This window comes from Rhinopithecus roxellana, chromosome 10 (genome assembly GCF_007565055.1).
Source record: "Rhinopithecus roxellana isolate Shanxi Qingling chromosome 10, ASM756505v1, whole genome shotgun sequence".
Classification (NCBI taxonomy): domain Eukaryota; kingdom Metazoa; phylum Chordata; class Mammalia; order Primates; family Cercopithecidae; genus Rhinopithecus; species Rhinopithecus roxellana.
In genome coordinates, this window is record NC_044558.1 from 30,769,953 (window position 1) to 30,791,511 (window position 21,559).

A 21,559-nucleotide genomic window follows, 5' to 3' on the forward strand; every position below is an offset into this window, starting at 1 on the left:
AATTTTGCTTGGTTTCTGTTAGGTTTATTCAGTTGCTTTTCAACACACTGCTTCCTTTGAGTTTTGAGTTTCCATATTGATATTGTCTATGCTAGTAACACATTAGTAAGAACAGATAATGTACATACTGAGTTTGATTCTTCATGGGTAGGGGTTATCCATACAATCACATTGACTGATCCTTCCTATCTGAAGTTTATGTTATTACCCTAGCATTTCAAATTATTATATACAGCAAATAAGATATTCTCTCCAAATATGTTCCTTTGTGAATAACTACAAACATCTCCTTTGCTGTTCATCATTTCTGATAGAACCAAGGAAAAATTTTCATAGTTTTATTTACACAGCTTTCCTTTTCCACACCATATTTCTTTTACAGGCATGTAGTATAGCTGCTTTCAAGTTAAGTCATGTGTCTCTGCTCTTTTGAGTTAAACTTTTTAAGAGTTATAAATCTTAGCACATGGTTCAGAATTTCAAATTTGGTACTTGATATCACTATCTCTTTGCCTTAATACTTTCCCTGGCATACTACTGTATTTTATAGTTCTGTTTTCACTGGTAGAAGAAAGAACATTGACAATGCTCCTGGTGTTTTAGAATTTTTCAGATCAAGACATTAAAATCATAATCATTCGAGATGTTTCCCTAGGTTCCTCAGATACATGAAGAAGCAGTACTAGGTTGTAGTCCCTGGGTTTGAAAAACTTGTATGGTCTTTCCTTCACAATTTGGATACCTCTTCTAGGACCAAAGTAGACCTAAAATTCATAGCCCTTAACTAAAGTATCAATGGGGCCCATGTATCATTTCCTTTGGTGCAAATATGGTTTTCTGGAACCTGTTTATACCTGTTCTATTTTTATTTTTTCAGTCTTATTTTCAATAAAGACTTTGTTCCTTTTTTCTGGAAGCTTTGATTCACCATTTATGTAGCTTCTACCTAGCTTCATAGGTATAGCATTTTGCTCTTGTCTTCCTCATCCACATTGTAGTCCTTAACATGCTGCTGATTCTGGCTTTGTTTAAACTCTACCTCTGCTGTTCTATGAAATAAAGCAATATTACTCAGAGCTCAGAAACCTTCCCAGGTATAAACTGTGACCCGAATTAACTATTGCTAGTTTCTGACTTTGGTAGGGTTGATAAGAATGTAATCATAATTGAGTTAATTCTTATCTGCTCTGACCTAAAACACACAGTCACTGAAAATGAGTAATAAAGGCTAAGTTTCTCGAAAGTTCTATATTTTTCTAGACTTAAACTTATATCTTGCATACCTTGATTGTGACAGAATATTGTTAGTGAAATTTCTAATGATTTAGGAATTTCTCATCAAAGTTAAATATGAAATAACAACAGAAAATTTTAAGTGATAAGGGCAATTAAATACATTTTAAAAGTAAAGTGTGAATTATGGTAACTAAGATGAATATATGTTGCAATATAAATAAATATGATTATGATGTTAGCAAAATTAATACTCAAAAATAATTAACCGCCCACACTATAGTGACACTGTAATATAATGGGTGTGACAGATCATTTGGTAAGACAACCACGAGTTGTCAAATAAGATAAAACAAATTTTAAAATAATGTCTGGCATGTATATTTTAAATACAAAATAATCTGTGTCTCTCTTTTTTCCTCCTGCAATAATATTATGTATAGCCTAAAGAGTTTCTCTACTGAGAAAGAGAAATACAAAAAGATTTAATTCCTTTGTTGGGGAACATATAATCACACACTGGCCGCACATTAGTTTCCTGTAGCTTCTGATGCTTTGTGTGGGTTTCACGCTGTGGAAGCCAGGAAAGGCATTTTTGGATACTGTAGTCATAAGTCTGCAAACATGAATATCGTAATCAGAAATTCTTTTGGTGGTAGGGCAGAAAACTAAGTCTTGGAGTTGGGTATTCCTTGCAAATAATTATTCCTCTATTTGAGAAACTAAAGGATGTCCTAAGAAATTTGGGTCATTCCATTCAGCACTTACCACTGTAGGTAGGAGTTTAATTATTTCCCAATAATATAACTCTAAAAATTAATATATAGAAAGACAACCCCCAAAAAGCAAAGTATGTATATAATCATTTCAGAAATATCATATATTCTTCAGACAATTATGTATGTATCATGTATGAATATCTGCTTATTTCTAAATATATATTTAAGTAGGACCATTTCAAATGTACTGATCTGTATTTTTATTCTATCAGTCACTGACAATAACTAATTACAACACAATATCTATTGCCCTATTATTTTCCCCACACCTGTCCCTCAACTATACACCATAGAGTTTATTAGGGGGAAGCTATGATAGTTTTAAGCAAACAAAAAAAAAATCATGTTCTTTACATTTTATGTAACACATATAAAGCTTTATTCTAACTTTTAAAATATTCTTTTTAATTTTTTGTGGGCTTATCAATTTTTTCAACAGAAAAACCTTTAAATCTACATCGCTAAGCTTTTATACACATTCATGCTCTAAGTGGAAGTATACTCAATGGTTTTAAGCTGATTTTGAAACATTGGCACCACGATGAATATCACAGTTATGCGATTTATGAAGACATTATTTACTTATTAATAAAATAACGTTGATAGCAATAACATTTACTTTGTAGGTAGCTGTGCCTGTCACAAGAGTTAGCATTAAATAAATTTTAGCTATTGTTATAAACAGAGAAACAAAGGAACTGAAAAGTTCACAATACTCTTTCACTGTAAGTTTTATTAAGCATTATTCAGCTAAATTGAACATTCAAAGCTGATCAAAATATAAATTTTCTCAGGTGAAAAGAGAAGAAATGAAAAGAAGAGCAATGAAATGAAATGAAAGATAGACGAACACTCTGACGTGACTAAAATGAGTGGCAGTGGAAAGTCTTAGCAAATGCATACTTACGGAGCTGCCCAAGTCGAGCTTTTTCTTTTTTACCAAACAAACGTCCTATTGAAGACTTGATTCCTTTTTTCTTGGGGGCTTTGTGAAGAGAGTCTTGGCTGCTGGTGGCACTACCAAGCCCAAGGCTTTCTGGCTCAAGAGAGACAGATAAACTACTGCAAAACACAAAAGAGGAAAATACTGCTCATTTTCGTGCAACATCCACAAGGTACACAAAACTCATTTCCTTTATAAATGCACCAAAAGAGGAACAAGTAGACTTGTAATGTCATTTTTTCCTCTATCTTCCCATGTTTACTTTATTTATTTATTTATTTATATTATACTTTAAGTTCTAGGGTACATGTGCATAACGTGCAGGTTTGTTACATATGTATACTTGTGCCATGTTGGTGTGCTGCACCCATCAACTCGTCAGCACCCATCAATTCATCATTTATATCATGTATAACTCCCCAATGCAATCCTTCCTCCCTCCCCCCTCCCCATGATAAGCCCCAGTGTGTGATGTTCACCTTCCCGAGTCCAAGTGATCTCATTGTTCAGTTCCCACCTATGAGTGAGAACATGCGGTGTTTGGTTTTCTCTTCTTGTGATAGTTTCCTAAGAATGATGGTTTCCAGCTGCATCCATGTCCCTACAAAGGACGCAAACTCATCCTTTTTTATGGCTGCATAGTATTCCATGGTGTATATGTGCCACATTTTCTTAATCCAGTCTGTCACAGATGGACATTTGGGTTGATTCCAAGTCTTTGCTATTGTGAATAGTGCCACAATAAACATACGTGTGCCACAATAAACACAATAAACATACGTGTGCATGTGTGTCTTTGTAGTAGAATAATTTATAATCCTTTGGGTATATACCCAGTAGTGGGATGGCTGGGTCATATGGTACATCTAGTTCTAGATCCTTGAGGAATTGCCATACTGTTTTCCATAATGGTTGAACTAGTTTACAATCCCACCAACAGTGTAAAAGTGTTCCTATTTCTCCACATCCTCTCCAACACCTGTTGTTTACTGATTTTTTAATGATTGCCATTCTAACTGGTGTGAGATGGTATCTCATTGTGGTTTTGATTTGCATTTCTCTGATGGCAAGTGATGATGAGCATTTTTTCATGTGTCTGTTGGCTGTATGAATGTCTTCTTTTGAGAAATGTCTGTTCATATCCTTTGCCCACTTTTTGATGGGGTTGTTTGTTTTTTTCTTGTATATTTGTTTGAGTTCTTTGTAGATTCTGGATATTAGCCCTTTGTCAGAGGAGTAGATTGCAAAAATTTTCTCCCATTCTGTAGGTTGCCTGTTCCCTCTGATGGTAGTTTCTTTTGCTGTGCAGAAGCTCTTTAGTTTAATTAGATCCCATTTGTCAGTTTTTGCTTTTGCTGCCATTGCTTTTGGTGTTTTAGACATGAAGTCCTTGCCCATGCCTATGTCCTGAATGGTACTACCTAGGTTTTCTTCTAGGGTTTTTATGGTATTAGGTCTAACATTTAAGTCTGTAATCCATCTTGAATTAATCTTCGTATAAGGAGTAAGGAAAGGGTCCAGTTTCAGCTTTCTACTTATGGCTAGCCAATTTTCCCAGCACCATTTATTAAATAGGGAATCCTTTCCCCATTTCTTGTTTCTCTCTGGTTTGTCAAAGATCAGATGGCTGGAGATGTGTGGTATTATTTCTGAGGACTCTGTTCTGTTCCATTGATCTATATCTCTGTTTTGGTACCAGTACCATGCTGTTTTGGTTACTGTAGCCTTGTAGTATAGTTTGAAGTCAGGTAGCGTGACGCCTCCAGCTTTGTCCTTTTGACTTAGGATTGTCTTGGCAATGCGGGCTCTTTTTTGGTTCCATATGAACTTTAAAGCAGTTTTTTCCAATTCTGTGAAGAAACTCATTGGTAGCTTGATGGGGATGGCATTGAATCTATAAATTACCTTAGGCAGTATGGCCATTTTCACGATATTGATTCTTCCTATCCATGAGCATGGTATGTTCTTCCATTTGTTTGTGTCCTCTTTGATTTCACTGAGCAGTGGTTTGTAGTTCTCCTTGAAGAGGTCCTTTACATCCCTTGTAAGTTGGATTCCTAGGTATTTGATTCTCTTTGAAGCAATTGTGAATGGAAGTTCATTCCTGATTTGGCTCTCTGCTTGTCTGTTACTGGTGTATAAGAATGCTTGTGATTTTTGCACATTAATTTTGTATCCTGAGACTCTGCTGGAGTTGCTTATCAGCTTAAGGAGATTTTGGACTGAGACGATGGGGTTTTCTAAATATACAATCATGTCATCTGCAAACAGGGACAATTGGACTTCTTCTTTTCCTAACTGAATACCCTTGATTTCTTTCTCTTGCCTGATTGCCCTAGCCAGAACTTCCAACACTATGTTGAATAGGAGTGGTGAGAGAGGGCATCCCTGTCTTGTGCCAGTTTTCAAAGGGAATTTCTCCAGTTTTTGCCCATTCAGTATGATATTGGCTGTGAGTTTGTCATAAACAGCTCTTATTATTTTGAGGTACGTTCCATCAATACCAAATTTATTGAGCGTTTCTAGCATGAAGGGCTGCTGAATTTTGTCAAAAGCCTTTTCTGCATCTATTGAGATAATCATGTGGTTCTTGTCTTTGGTTCTGTTTATATGCTGGATTATGTTTATTGATTTGCGAATGTTGAACCAGCCTTGCATCCCAGGGATGAAGCCCACTTGATCATGGTGGATAAGCTTTTTGATGTGCTGCTGAATCCGGTTTGCCAGTATTTTATTGAGGATTTTTGCATCGATGTTCATCAGGGATATTGGTCTAAAATTCTCTTTTTTTGTTCTGTCTCTGCCAGGCTTTGGTATCAGGATAATGTTGGCCTCCTAAAATGAGTTAGGGAGGATTCCCTCTTTTTCTATTGATTGGAATAGTTTCAGAAGGAATGGTACCAGCTCCTCTTTGTACCTCTGGTAGAATTCAGCTGTGAATCCATCTGATCCTGGACTTTTTTTGGTTGGTAGGCTATTAATTGTTGCCTCAATTTCAGAGCCTGCTATTGGTCTATTCAGGGATTCAACTTCTTCCTGGTTTAGTCTTGGGAGAGTGTAAGTGTCCAGGAAATTATCCATTTCTTCTAGATTTTTTAGCTGATTTGCATAGAGGTGTTTATAGTATTCTCTGATGGTAGTTTGTATTTCTGTGGGGTCGGTGGTGATATCCCCTTTATCATTTTTTATTGCATCTATTTGATTCCTCTCTCTTTTCTTCTTTATTAGCCTTGCTAGCAGTCTGTCAATTTTGTTGATCTTTTCAAAAAACCAACTCCTGGATTCACTGATTTTTTGGAGGGTTTTTTGTGTCTCTATCTCCTTCAGTTCGGCTCTGATCTTAGTTATTTCTTGCTTCTGCTAGCTTTTGAATGTGTTTGCTCTTGCCTCTCTAGTTCTTTTAATCGTGATGTTAGAGTGTCAATTTTAGATCTTTCCTGCTTTCTCTTGTGGGCATTTAGTGCTATAAATTTCCCTCTACACACTGCTTTAAATGTGTCCCAGAGATTCTGGTATGTTGTATCTTTGTTCTCATTGGTTTCAAAGAACATCTTTATTTCTGCTTTCATTTCATTATGTACCCAGTAGTCATTCAGGAGCAGGTTGGTCAGTTTCCATGTAGTTGAGTGGTTTTGATTGAGTTTCTTAGTCCTGAGTTCTAGTTTGATTGCACTGTGGTCTGAGAGACAGTTTGTTATAATTTCTGTTCTTTTACATTTGCTGAGGAGTGCTTTACTTCCAATTATGTGGTCAATTTTGGAATAAGTGTGATGTGGTGCTGAGAAGAATGTATATTCTGTTGATTTGGGGTGGAGAGTTCTATAGATGTCTATTAGGTCCACTTGGTGCAGAGATGAGTTCAATTCCTGGATATCCTTGTTAACTTTCTGTCTCGTTGATCTGTCTAATGTTGACAGTGGAGTGTTGAAAGTCTCCCATTATTATTGTATGGGAGTGTAAGTCTCTTTGTAAGTCTCTAAGGACTTGCTTTATGAATCTGGGTACTCCTGGGTGCATATATATTTAGGATAGTTAGCTCTTCCTGTTGAATTGATCCCTTTACCATTATGTAATGGCCTTCTTTGTCTCTTTTGATCTTTGAGGATTTAAAGTCTGTTTTATCAGAGACTAGGATTGCAAACCCGGCTTTTTTTTGTTCTCCATTTGCTTGGTAGATCTTTCTCCATCCCTTTATTTTGAGCCTTTGTATGTCTCTGCATGTGAGATGGGTCTCCTGAATGCAGTAGACTGATGGGTCTTGACTCTTTATCCAGTTTGCCAGTCTGTGTCTTTTAATTGGAGCATTTAGTCCATTTACATTTAAGATTAATATTGTTATGTGTGAACTTGATCCTGCCATTATGATATTAACTGGTTATTTTGCTCGTTAGTTGATGCAGTTTCTTCCTAGCCTCGATGGTCTTTACATTTTGGCATGTTTTTCCAATGGCTGGTACCGGTTGTTCCTTTCCATGTTTAGGGCTTCCTTCAGGGTCTCTTCTAAGGCAGGCCTGGTGGTGACAAAATCTCTAAGCATCTGCTTATCTGTAAAGGATTTTATTTCTCCTTCACTCAGGAAACTTAAGTTTGGCTGGATATGAAATTCTGGGTTGAAAATTCTTTTCTTTAAGAACGTTGAATATTGGCCCCCACTCTCTTCTGGCTTGTAGAGTTTCTGCCGAGAGATCTGCTGTTAGTCTGATGGGCTTCCCTTTGTGGGTAACCCGACCTTTCTCTCTGGCTGCCCTTAAGATTTTTTCCTTCATTTCAACTTTGGTGAATCTGGCAATTATGTGTCTTGGAGTTGCTCTTCTGGAGGAGTATCTTTGTGGCGTTCTCTGTATTTCCTGAATTTGAATGTTGGCCTGCCCTACTAGGTTGGGGAAGTTCTCCTGGATGATATCCTGAAGAGTGTTTTCCAACTTGGTTCCATTTTCCCCCTCACTTTCAGGCACCCCAATCAGATGTAGATTTGGTCTTTTTACATAATCCCATACTTCTTGCAGGCTTTGTTCATTTCTTTTTCTTCTTTTTTCTTTTGGTTTCTCTTCTCGCTTCATTTCATTCATTTGATCCTCAATCGCTGATACTCTTTCTTCCAGTTGATCGAGTCGGTTACTGAAGCTTGTGCATTTGTCACGTTTTTCTCGTGTCATGGTTTTCATCTCTGTCATTTCGTTTATGACCTTCTCTGCATTAATTAGTCTAGCTGTCAATTCTTCCACTCTTTTTTCAAGATTTTTAGTTTCTTTGCGCTGGGTACGTAATTCCTTCTTTAGCTCTGAGAAGTTTGATGGACTGAAGCCTTCTTCTCTCATCTCGTCAAAGTCATTCTCTGACCAGCTTTGATCCGTTGCTGGCGATGGGCTGCGCTCCTTTGCAGGGGGAGATGCACTCTTATTTTTTGAAATTCCAGCTTTTCTGCCATGCTTTTTCCCCATCTTTGTGGTTTTATCTGTCTCTGGTCTTTGATGATGGTGACGTACTGATGGGGTTTTGGTATAGGTGTCCTTCCTGTTTGATAGTTTTCCTTCTGACAGTCAGGACCCTCAGCTATAGGTCTGTTGGAGATTGCTTGAGGTCCACTCCAGACCCTGTTTGCCTGGGTATCAGCAGCAGAGGTTGCAGAAGATAGAATATTGCTGAACAGTGAGTGTACCTGTCTGATTCTTCCTTTGGAAGCTTCCTCTCAGGGGTGTACTCCACCCTGTGAGGTGTGGGGTGTCAGACTGCCCCTAGTGGGGGATGTCTCCCAGTTAGGCTACTCAGGGGTCAGGGACCCACTTGAGCAGGCAGTCTGTCCCTTCTCAGATTTCAACCTCTGTGTTGGGAGATCCACTGCTCTCTTCAAAGCTGTCAGACAGAGTCATTCGCGTCTGCACATGCCTCTGCTGCTTCCCCTGTTGTTTTTTAGCTGTGCCCTGTCCCCAGAGGTGGAGTCTATAGAGACAGGCAGGTTTCCTTGAGCTGCTGTGAGCTCCACCCAGTTGGAGCTTCCCAGTGGCTTTGTTTACCTACTTAAGCCTCAGCAATGGCGGGCGCCCCTCCCCCAGCCTCGCTGCTGCCTTGCGGTTAGATGGCCGCAGACTGCTGTGTTAGCAATGAGGGAGGCTCCGTGGGCGTGGGACCCTCCCGGCCAGGTGTGGGATATATTCTCCTGGTGTGCCCGTTTGCTTAAAGCACTGTATTGGGGTGGGAGTTGCCCGATTTTCCAGGTGTTGTGTGTCTCAGTTCCCCTGGCTAGGAAAAGGGATTCCCTTCCCCCTTGCGCTTCCCAGGTGAGGCGATGCCTCGCCCTGCTTCAGCTCTCGCTGGTCAGGCTGCAGCAGCTGACCAGCACCGATTGTCCGGCACTCCCTAGTGAGATGACCCCAGTACCTCAGTTGAAAATGCAGAAATCACCGGTCTTCTGTGTCGCTCACGCTGGGAGTTGGAGACTGGAGCTGTTCTTATTCGGCCATCTTGCTCCGCCCCCCCCCCACCATGTTTCCTTTTAAGATATTAAGTGCAGTTTTTTTTTCAGCCTTGGGCCCTGAACCTCCAAATTTCCATAAGAGAAATGTATTTTTGCTCCAAATGGCTTTTTTTCTTACTTTTTTGATATCATCTCAAATTAATCAGTGAACATAGGCTGATTTATTAACGCATGATAAATGGCCTTCTATTATAGAGCACTTGATCCATTATCTATATCTCAGAGTTTGTTTTTCTGATCTTAAACATTATGACCTATAGCAAGGAACTGAAATATAACTAATTGTGAGGTTGAAGCTGCTCTTCTAATCTATAGTTTTACTTGATTTTCCTCTAAATTCAGTTAATTTAAAATCATCTGGCTGCAATATGCAAGCAACAAACCATGTACCGTCGTGATCAATGTATATGTTTTCTTAATTAGAGTTCTCAATTATTATTTTAAATACATGTTAAACTGAAATGCTCTTCAAGCAGTTGGTTAAGTTTCAATTTCTGGTCAATATATTTGACATTGTATTAATAGGTGGGGATCAACAGACATTGCTATTAGTTTCTACAGTTGTTAATTTTATAACACCATGATAAATTACTTACTTTTACTTATTCATGCCAATTAATTTGAACTCACATTCCCTAACTTTCAAAGCAATAACTTTTTATATGCTGAAATATACTCTGTTTTTGGAGAGTGAAAGAAGTAATATTCTGAAGCTGAAGTAACTGATTTTTCCACATTAACAATAAAAAATAATCAGAAAAAAGAAATGACTGCCAACACAGAAAGCCCTACTTTTAAAAGCATTTATTGTAAAACATACTATCTAGAAGAGAGATTTTTTTATTGAAGTATTAATCCTTAAGTCATTATATTTGGTTATATCAATTACGTGTCTACAGATGCTGCAAATGATGAGACAATAGGAGAAGATACATTTCAGATATAAACTACATGCTTAGGTATATTCATATCATCAGTGATTATAGAGATCTGTTTGCAATGCTCTATGCATATGGATAAGACAGTATAAAGAGTTGGGAGGACAAATGACATATTTCTCCATCTAGACTTATCTTTTTCTTTAATACTTTAGCCAAGGACTTTTTTTCTTTTCTAATAACTTTCTGACTGAGGAGTTATTATTGCCAGCAGCAGCAGTACCTGCAGGGTGCACATACCTGTGTGCTAAAAGGCATAATCATAAACTTTTCAGACTTTACGCTTATACTATCATCCAAATTTATGATCTTGTCCTAGAGTCTCCTTTTTTTTTGTTAATATTTCTAGTAAGTCCTTCCTCTAGCCTGATCTCATTTTAATAGAAAATATCCATTAAAAATTAGAAGAGCTATTCTTATCTATTTTGACTAATAAGACCACAAAGATACAGTTAATTTTAAAAATACAAATTCGATATCAAAATTGAAATGCGGTTATTTCACAAGTGATACCGGGAAAAGGAAGTTGGAGAATTCTGGCTCAAAGTAAATCGCTAAGCAGTCTATTTGACAACAATGAAGGAAGAGGAATATTTTTGGCAGGAGGGCATTCAATGTGCAGTGTGCCTGCAGCGTCTTACCTTCGAGCATCATTGTGGTAGGAAGAAGGGAGAGTATGAGTCATTCTGATAGCTCTAGGGGTAGGAGGAGGAGAAGTTTCACATTTAATTGTTGCTTTGTCCTCTCGACCATCTTCTTCCACAACTGCAATCTAGAGGCAAAAACAATACATTCAAATAAACCCTTTCTAAATTTCAGTTAAAATTGATACAAATGGAGAATCATGAGAGCAAGGCTACTGAGTAATTTTAATACAAAATAAAACAACAAAACTTGGGGCATATAAGTCTTACATGTATAAATTCCCATTAAAGAGTTTGATTTTCACAGATATTTAAAGTGGACACATTAAAATTTAAAAAAAAAAATCATAGACCCACTACACAAAAATGTTTGATTAATAAACACCATAGATCAAGCTTTTCCAACCCACAGCCTGCTGGACACACATAGCCCAAGACGGCTTTGAATGCAGCCCAATACAAATTCGTAAACTGTCTTAAAACGATTTATGCATGGACCTTTTTTTTTTAAAGCTCATTAGCTATCATTAGTGTTAGAGTATTCTATGTGTGACTCAAGACAATTCTTCTTCTAATGAATGTAGCCCAGGGAAGCCAAAGATTAGACACCCCTGCCATAAATCAACTAGATGCTGACTATTGATCTACAGTGTTTATTGACATTGATCTATGATATTTTATAATATCAGAATATAAACTCTTTACAGAAAGGTATTAAACACACATTTGAACAATTCACTAAAATATAGGATTATACGTCCTCAGGTTATCTCAATAAAGACATCTTTTAAGCAGGGATATTTGAAATGAGAAGTTGATAAAATATAACTTTATCAGATAAAGTGCTTTACATCAGTCTGTCTAATGAAATTTATTACAGGGTGTTTAAAATATGAGTTGTGGTTTGTAAGAAAAAACTCTTTTTAAAGTGAGAATAATAAAAGGTAAGATGATAATATTTTCAAATTGTTTCATTTTACTACTCATGATGGAAAAACTGGCAAAGACATACAGAAAACCAAAAGAAGATGAGATGGGAGGGATTTCCTTAAATAGCAATTTAGTACAGAATTCAGAACAACTCAGGATACTATCTGTCTTGTCAGAGATCAAGATATAAAGCTGTAACTTAAAATTTGTTTCCAATGTCAAGTTAATTGTAGAGAAGTAGTTTTTACAACAATGCTGCATATTTTTCATGGCATCGTTGTGTAACACAATATGGAGAGATCAGGATTGTAGAAAACACAGCTAAAGACTTATGGCTTTGAGAGTTCTGATGAAAAAAGTTCTAAGTATGGCTAAACAAAAATTTTTAAAGTTCTGGGGAAATATTTTGTTTCTTTTTATGTAAAGCTATTATGCATAAATGTGTTTATCTATGATAAAGACCTCGTACCTTCGAGGAACTTCATGAAATTGTCAGGACTTTTGTCACCCAATCCTAGGTTCCTTTTAACAGCTTAGGTAGGTAGGCATTTTTATATAATTCCTTTGTTCTATTCAACTAGCATATTGCCATCAGGAGAATCTTTTTCAATAACTGCTTTCGGATTGATTCTGATGCTATGGAAAACCTTTTCAAACCCACACCCCAGCTAAACTCTTAAGCGTGTTTCTGAACTATTCCTAATACATGTTAGTGTTTCCACAGTTCTGTGATTCCACCACATCACTTCTCTGATTGTTTCTGCTAAGCATGGCCATTTTTGCTGTCAGAATTTTGCTTCCGAAACACCTTATAAAACACCCTCTTTGTCCTCCCTGCCAGCCAAATTATACTTATTCCCAATAACAGCTTTTAAAAACATCATATACAAAACTTTCCTCTGAATGTCACTTAGAGTTTTGGAATCAGAGAGGGATTTGAATTCTGATTTCTCTTAAATGTTGAATAAATAGGGTGATTACTTTCCTGCTCTAATATTAAATTTCCTCATCAATAAAATGGAAGTGATATAACACTTTTCTTAATATGTTCTTTTGAAATGTAAATACCAGCATGTATTTAACTTCTTCCCCTGATACACAAAGTTTTTTAGTTTATGGTCCTTCTTTCCATGACTTTTCTCACAAATTACGTTGTCACTTCCTGAATTATTTGAGAGTACATTTTCGTATAGAACCTTCCGTCCTACCTTCCTATTTCTAACACCCATTAAACTTCTATAGTCCTTTTAAGGTAATGGAGGTCAAAGAAAATAAGGACATTATCCTTGGTAAACTTGGTAAATAAGAATGAACTGGTATTGTTAAGGAGAAGAGGCTATAGGAAGATAGATAATAGCCCAGGAAAAGAAAATGGTAATTACATCTATTCAAGCTATGTAAGTATAATACAGATTCCCTTATTATTATTTTTTAAAGGAAATAAAAGTTGTCTGGTTCCAGGAGTGTTTCAATGTTTGGGTGTAGGCTGACTACCACATAGTAGTTTGAATCTTTGAAATCTTTCTCATCTGATGTCCCATGAGTGCAAGCTCTACTCAATTGTCTAATAAGACGTCATTTTGTGAATCAGAACGTCAGTTCGTTTTGTTTCCCATATCCCATATTTATTCTCTTGATTTCATTCCAAACAGAAAAGCAGGGTTAGGCCGGGCGCGATGGCTCAAGCCTGTAATCCCAGCACTTTGGGAGGCCGAGACGGGCGGATCACGAGGTCAGGAGATCGAGACCATCCTGGCTAACACGGTGAAACCCCGTCTCTACTAAAAAACACAAAAAACTAGCTGGGCGAGGTGGCGGGCGCCTGTAGTCCCAGCTACTCCGGAGGCTGAGGCAGGAGAATGGCGTAAACCCGGGAGGCAGAGCTTGCAGTGAGCTGAGATCCGGCCACTGCACTCCAGACCGGGCGAGAGCGAGACTCCATCTCAAAAAAAAAAAAATAAAAATAAAAATAAAAATAAAAAAATAAAAAAAAGAAAAGCAGGGTTTTGACCATATATATATATATATTTTTTTTTATTTTGCATATTCTTGATGCTCTGGCATCTGGAGAGGATGCTCCTCTATCCCTAGGGATAGTTAATTCCTGGAAATAGCACATCACTCGCCTATAAGTACACCTTTCATATGTAAACCAAACAACTCACAGCCCATACTTTAAATCATCTTCTCCATCTGGCTCTTACCCTCCAAGACGCAATATTCCTTTGCCCTAATTACCTGTGGGCCAGACTGAGACAACTAGAGAGAGTCCCTATACCTTGGGGCCAGACGAAATTAATCAAGCTACCCATCCTAAACCTGCTTACCCTGCCTTGTCTTGCCTTTCCCTAAGAGACCTCAGAAAGCCTTCTGCCCTACTCCTTCTGCCTCCTGACTGACCCTGGTGCTGTCCTGAGGCACAGAGTACTCTCTCCTCTCGGGAACTGTGAGTAACAAACTATCTTTTTTTGACAGCTGTCTCCTGATCTGTTGTCCTCATCCTATCAAAATAATAATAATAAAATATTTGAAAACAATGAGCATTAATTATATATGCTAAATATTAAAATATTTGTAGTATATATTAATAAATATAAATATTTATATTAAAATATCAAATTATACCATCCTTGGTTTAAATATTCAGTGGAAAACAGGATACTATGTTTCTTATAATCTAATTATTTCTCCAGAAAGCATAAAAAATTTTATCTTTGAAGTATTTTCTATTATAATCAAATTTAAACAATTCAATACAATTTAATTACTCTCAACTTTTTAATGTTTTGTCAACATTCGACTACAGGGAATATTATTTTAAAGCCTTCATAGAAAAAAACAATATTCAATCCGTAATTATGTAAAAGTTATTTACAGTACCTTTCTCCGATGTTTCCTTAGATCACTTGGCTGTGATTGGCAGTAATAAAAACAACATAAAACAGAATTAATTAAGAATTAACATTCATTTGACCATGTTACAACTTTAAATAGTATCTACAACTTGACTATCATATTTTTCTTCATTCTGTTATTTTCCAAATAAATGTCTTTTAATTACTATAGAAGCACTCCTCCTAGTAGTTAAATTTAGAGAGGGAACTTCTCAGGTAACAGAAGTCAGAGGCTTGTTTCCATAATGGGGCCATGGGTACAGGCATTGAATACAGGGCATGGACCCTGGGAAAGAAAAACTGTGGAATGAGTTAGAGTGACTGAGTCTAGCTAGAAGACTGAGCTAGCTAGAAATAAATGAGACTGCATCTTTCCAAGAAAATATTATTGGGAATGAAGATCCAATGCATATACAAGGAGTTTATAAACTCATGTTTTTGTCCCATCTATGCAGAGCTTTGGGCCTCCTTTGGGCAGATATGCTGTTCCTGAGGGATCTCAGAATTTCTTGCATCCTAAAATCCTTCTCCGTCCCACAAATGCCAAAAGCTCTGGGACTGCTGCTTTCTTGTCAATGCTGTTTTTGAGAACTTTTAAAAATAGTTGTGTTTTATGATTTCAAGTGAACCTTATTCACTTAATGCCTTTGTTCATATTTCTTATGTAAGCAAAACAATTTCTGTGAAACTATTCCATTATGTTTTGCATTTTTGTTGTTGGGAAATGTGTTGATTTTACCCCACTCAATAGTCTAACTAGATATCACTAACTTGTTATTTTTTGCTTATGGATTTGTTGTGAGGTAAAAGTAAATATGAGTATGCTTTATTATCAAGAGAAAAATATCACAATGTTTGTAAATTATTAAATAATACAAATAATGCAATATCTTTTCAATCTCTAATTTTTTCTCTAAAAATTCTAATCTTCTTCTGAATATTAACCATGAATTATATCCAACAAATTTTTTTCCTACAATATTTTCTTCAGGTTAAAAAAATTTACCCATGTTTTACTATAAAAATAATACAATTGGTAACATAATTATATTAGGTGTTAAGGATTTCCTGGATTTCATTTCTTGCTTCTCTGACTTAGATATTAAACACTTTAAATATTTCTTTACTCTTCCAAAAATGCCCTAAATATTTTTTCACTACTCTAATTACAGTGTAATAAAATTCATGTTCTATGGATTTATTTATTTATTTATGACTAACTGTTTAAGAAAATTCATGAAAGCACTGGCATCATTCTCTCTCTCTCACACACACAATCACAATCACATCTAAGATTATAAATATATTATTATATATAATATATAATATGTTATTTTATTGCCATGAAAATAACAGCACTATCAAGAGTTATGATGCTACCATTTCTGACGTTGTAAAAATGTCAGAAATAAAAGCAGTACAAAAATAATCCAAGTATTCCTGCCTTGAATGCTGACTAAATTTTATTCTGTGGTCCAGGATTCTTAATGTAGCTTTGGTACTAAGTTGCTCATTAACACTATGTAGTGTATCTTATATATGCAGAAACTAAGCAAGAGACAATGTCACTTTTAACTAACAAAATGAGATGAATTGTTCCTAAATTTCTAAAATAAGCAGATCACAATGTAGTTCAGCATGTTTGGTTAGTATATCCTAGTACATTGGCTAAAAGTTTGTGCTGTATCCAAGTGGAATCAGTTCTGATTAGCTGGGCATTGTTCTGGTTGGCCATTGTCTATTCTATTTAAAAACCATTTTTAGTAGAAAATTTTGGAAATGAGCAGCAAATAGTGGACTCAGCAGCTTAAAGAGGTAAGTATTTTCTTTTTTAAAAATATTTTCAATTTTTCTTTTACATAAGTTTTATGGCTTGGAAGTCTCATAATTGTAAGTATGCCAATGCACATTCATTACAAAATCATAACTTTACCTCCATAAACAGTTCATAATCTTTTAATCTTCATCATTGGTGTCATTTCAACATACTATATTTCCAAGTAATGTCAGAAAGAAAAGACAGGATACTACATGCTTTTAAATTAGGGAAATTTGAGGAAAAATCCAGCTCCATTTATTAGCTGTTTTGAATATGGGCACTCCATTTACACTCCCAAAACCTCCACTCTCTGTTGAGATAATGCCCTACTACCACCAGTTTTTCCATGAGAATTAAATGTATCATGGTATTCAGTAGTCATCACAATCGTATTTTCCAGAGGTTTTATTTTATATATATATATATTTTTTTTTATAATGAAATCCGTATATTATATATATATTTTTAGAATGAAGCAATCTGATGTTTTTCTCAGTTGCATCCAGGGGACTTCCTAATTTAGGTTTCCATCTTCTAATCCCAAATATAAGGATAAATGAAATAAGGAATTTATGTATATATGTGAAAATGTGAATATAAAGTCTAAGACAAAATTAGAAATTAGTTGCTGTTGCTTTTTATGGCTCTTAACAATACAAATAATGCAAAGAATTTATATTATATATCGAAAAGTTATAAAACTATCTTGGTGTATGGAAGCAATTATAATACTAAGTTTTGTTACTTATTATGTTAAAAACACACACACACGGTGTCCAAAGTGATTTCCTCAGTATGCCATCAATAAAAAAGTACTTAATGGCTTAAGTCATTCAATTTAAAAAAATATTTTATTTTTTTCAAGAAGGAATCTCACTCCGTTGCCCAGGCTGGAGTGCAGCGTTGCTATGATAACTCACTTCAGTCTCAAATTCCTAGGATCAAGGGATCCTGCTGCCTCATCAGCATCCTAAGTAGCAGGGACTACAGGTACAGACCACCACAACCACACCCAGCTAATTTCTTTTTTACTTTTTCTTTTTTGTTTTGTTTTGTTTTGTTTTGAGATGGGGTCTTGCTGTGTTTCTTAGGCTAGTCTTGAAATCCTTGCCTCTACGTAATCCTCCTGCCTCAGCCTCCAAAAGCGCTAGGATTATAGCTGCAAGCCACTATGCCCAGCCATTCTTTGAAATTTATAATGTGCTATTTAGGTCTCTGCTCTATCATTGACTTACTATTTGACCCTAATAAAGTCACAGCACCTGTGTGGGTTACCATTTCTTCATCTCATAATGGGATTCATAAATGTACAGATCACATAGGAATGTTGTGAATAAGAAAAGAAATAAACAATAAAATATACAGAAAGTACTTAGACTGGAACAAACACCCAGTTAAGTTTTAGCTAAAGCATCATTAATCTTAACATGAGGCAAACGTTCTCTGGACACAACACCATACCAGTGTCATGACTCCCATCCGATCCATTTCCCTGGCAGGGCTTCGAGGGGTGAGCTTCGGCGTTGAGTGTCCACTGGGAGGAGATGAACTGGCCAGTGATGAAGCTGTAACAGAGGCAGTGATGGAGGTACCTGGGTGGACCCTCGCCAAATTCAGGCCCTCGAGGCTCACACTAGCCACTCTATTCTCAATTTCTTCAGCACGCAACTCTGTAGATTCTTTTTCTTCCTGAATTAGCCTGAAAGATACAGTTTAATTTTGATCCATATATAATTTAATATGGATCCATTATATGCTGCTGTAAAGATCATTGGAATTCACATAATAAATCAATAGAAACTATTCTTGAACATTTTACATCAAATCTAACTTTTTCATCTTTTTCTCTAAACAGTGTAACTTTCAATAAATTCCAGGGACTTCCTGGCTTCAATTTTAAAAATTGTTTTCAAATGATACATTTTTCCCGACAACTTTCAGTTTTACCCTCTTTGTATACCACCACCTGCTAAAACTCTTTAAAAATCTTGAATCTAGTTTGTCTCTATCATTAATTCTAATCTTACATTTGACCTCAGGAACCAATAAAAGAGACTTTAGAAACTCAGCCTTGAGATGGCAAAGCACTAGCAATAGCTTAGAAAAAGTGAAAGACTATAATTATGTATAAATGTGCCTCATAAGATTCAAATCATTGACTCTTACCTCCTACCAAATGAAAAAGTTTAAAGGATAGTATCCTCAATAAGCCATCATTCATAATTAGCCAAACAAAACCCTGAGACTTTTCTTAATATTAATAAATATTTAGCCAAGCCTCCTTTAAATAAGTATCAGAAAAGGTAATAATGTGAAAATTTAGTTATACAGATAGCTGATGAATACACAAATAATGAAAAAATAACTGGCAAACAAAACTAGGTCAGGTGTGGTGGTTCATGCCTGTAATCCCAGAACTTTGGGAGGCTGAGATGGGCGGTTCACGATGTCAGGAGTTCGAGACCAGCCTGGTCAATATGGTGAAACCCCGCCTCCACTAAAAATACAAAAATTAGCCAGGCGTGGTGGTGCACGCCTGTAATCCCAGATACTCAGGAGGCTGAGGCAGGAGAATCTCCTGGGAGGCGGAGTTTGCATTGAGCTGAGATAGTGCCACTGCACTCCAGCCTGTGTGAGACTCTGTCTCAAAAACAACAACAACAACAACAACAACAAACTAATTAATATAAATGCTCTTGAGACAGCAAAGCACTAGTCCTTTTTCTTTAATTCGGGAAGTATCTTCAAGAATATTTATAAATTATTTATTACAAAGGCACAAATAAGAAAGAGCTTTAGCTAGGTTGCATAAAAATTCTGTTTGAATCCTGAATCAAATCTATATACATTTTGTATGTTGCTGTAATGAAACTGTGTACCAGTATAGTTTGATAAGTGGGTCGTAAAATTCTCCTGAGCTATTTTGTTCTTAATTACAATGGTTTATTGTGATCCTCTGTTATATAGAACCCTTACCTTCAAGTTTATGATCACTTCAAATTTTTCTTTTTACATATTTAGAATAGAGAATGTAATTTATTTGCTAAATCTATTCAATAAGAAATACTTGTCTGGTCTACGTTTACTGTGGGAAATTGAGCTACATTTACTTACCTGTTTTTATATGTTCACCAGCTTTGTGATGATTAACTCACTGCTGGTGTCTTCACTAACTATTCTGTAAATCCTTCAGTTTTTAAGTAGTATGTGTTCCCTGGCAAGGCAGAAAGTACTTTGGTAGTCTACTTACCTGTCATTGGAATAAGTGATCTTTGTGATTTTTAACAGAATGTTTAAAAATCTTATAAATTATGGACTTAAAATCTAATCAAATATGTTTCACAAAGATTCATTTTGTTTAAAACATTATGAGGCACATTTACACTTAATTATAATTTTTCACTTAGAAAAAGAACATGAATTCTGTTACTCTCAAAGTTTATTTTCATGAATGCATTTTTTAACTTCACCCCAAGGTCAGAACCCCCAAAAAAGGTTTAATCAAGTAACATGATACATAGTAACATAGCTTAAAATGTATTGGAAAGAAAATACTACCTTCCCCCTCAAAAAATAAAAATAATAAAAAAAAGAAGGCATTTTGTACTTTTAAAATACTTGGTAGATAAATGACTCCTAGAATTTTTTTTTTTTTTTTTCTGGTGAGATGTAACGTGGTTCTACTGTACACAGAAATTTTGGTTATTAATTTTAGGTATTATATAAATTGTACAAGAGAGCCAAACCTAGAGGAACAAGTTGGGTAAGAGGTTGATTGAAGTTTAATCTAACAGAAAATAGTAGCTAACTATAAAATAACAGATGAATGAACAGTGCTGTGGCAAATGGGTTTGAAGTAATTTGAATCAGTGAGCTGTGAAGCCAGAAAACATGCATTTTTTTAATGGCTAAATTAGTTTATGAAAGAAGAAAAATCTTAACCAGAGAAAAATTCTGGTTGTTATTAGCAGACCACTCTGGTCTAAATCAAGATGACTATTTCTTTTAAATGTGATATAATCACATTTCATGTATTTTTCAAATTTCTTACAAAAAACAACTATATTAACCTACTGGCCAAGATTGTTACTAGAAATTACTACCTTAATGTTACAAAGCTAAGAGTCACTGAAGAGAAATAGATTGTTATTGAGGGTGTGTTGATCTCTTTGGTGAAAATAAATATCACAAGAATATAGACTCGATTTCAAACTTAATTTGGTAAATTCAACCATTAGCTGAACAGCATCAGAAAGTGTTACTCAGTTATTCAGTTAATATTTATGTTCTATTTAGAGTAATCAAATATGTATGGAGCACTTTCTAAATATCAAGCAAAGACCTACAAATAAAGGTGAGCAAAGTCAGATACATTTCTTGCTCCTATAAAAGTTGCAATCTAGTGAAGGTAAAGAACTGATGGACAGTACTACCTTCCTTGAAGAAGTAATGGAGGAGCTGTCCATGGTAAGTAAGGGTAACATGAGTGAAATGCTAGGGTAGAAGGGTGTGGAATGAGAGGAATGTTCCAGAAAAAAGAGATGACACAGCAAAAGAAAGATCATGGAACATCAAGGAACTGGAAAGTAGGTAAGGTAAATGGTTAGAGAGTGGTGAGACAGGTGAGGTATTGTAGACCATATTAAAAAGTTTGATTTGTATCCTAAGAGCAACTGAATGGTTTGAAAGAGGGGGATTACATAAGCACATTTCTATTTTTAAAAGCCTTCTCTGGCTGCAGTGAGGTTGGATTACATGCAGAACGAGCATACTACAAAGAAACCATATAGTAATGGTTATTGTCATACAGGTAAAAAACTATTCTTAAGTGCAGTAGGGTGATGATAGGTAGTTTGAATAATAGTAGAAGGAAGCCAATTGATTTAGCTAGAGCCAGAAAGAAA

The 21,559-nt window shown here is 35.8% G+C and overlaps 1 protein-coding gene across 9 annotated transcripts in view; it reads right to left on the minus strand.

The window, feature by feature from the left end:
• PPFIA2 (PTPRF interacting protein alpha 2) overlaps positions 1–21,559 on the minus strand; it is a 516,520-nt gene that overhangs the window by 78,615 nt on the left and 416,346 nt on the right. For 8 of the 9 annotated variants that reach the window (XM_010383657.2, XM_010383658.2, XM_010383659.2 and 5 more), the window contains 4 exons: positions 18,117–18,354; positions 14,823–14,852; positions 11,010–11,140; positions 2,920–3,074 (listed from right to left, as the gene is read on the minus strand). In XM_010383657.2, coding sequence (XP_010381959.1) covers positions 2,920–3,074; positions 11,010–11,140; positions 14,823–14,852; positions 18,117–18,354 — 554 coding nt within the window. The remainder of the gene's footprint in view (positions 1–2,919; positions 3,075–11,009; positions 11,141–14,822; positions 14,853–18,116; positions 18,355–21,559) is intronic. The other variant, XM_010383667.2, reaches the window with a different exon arrangement.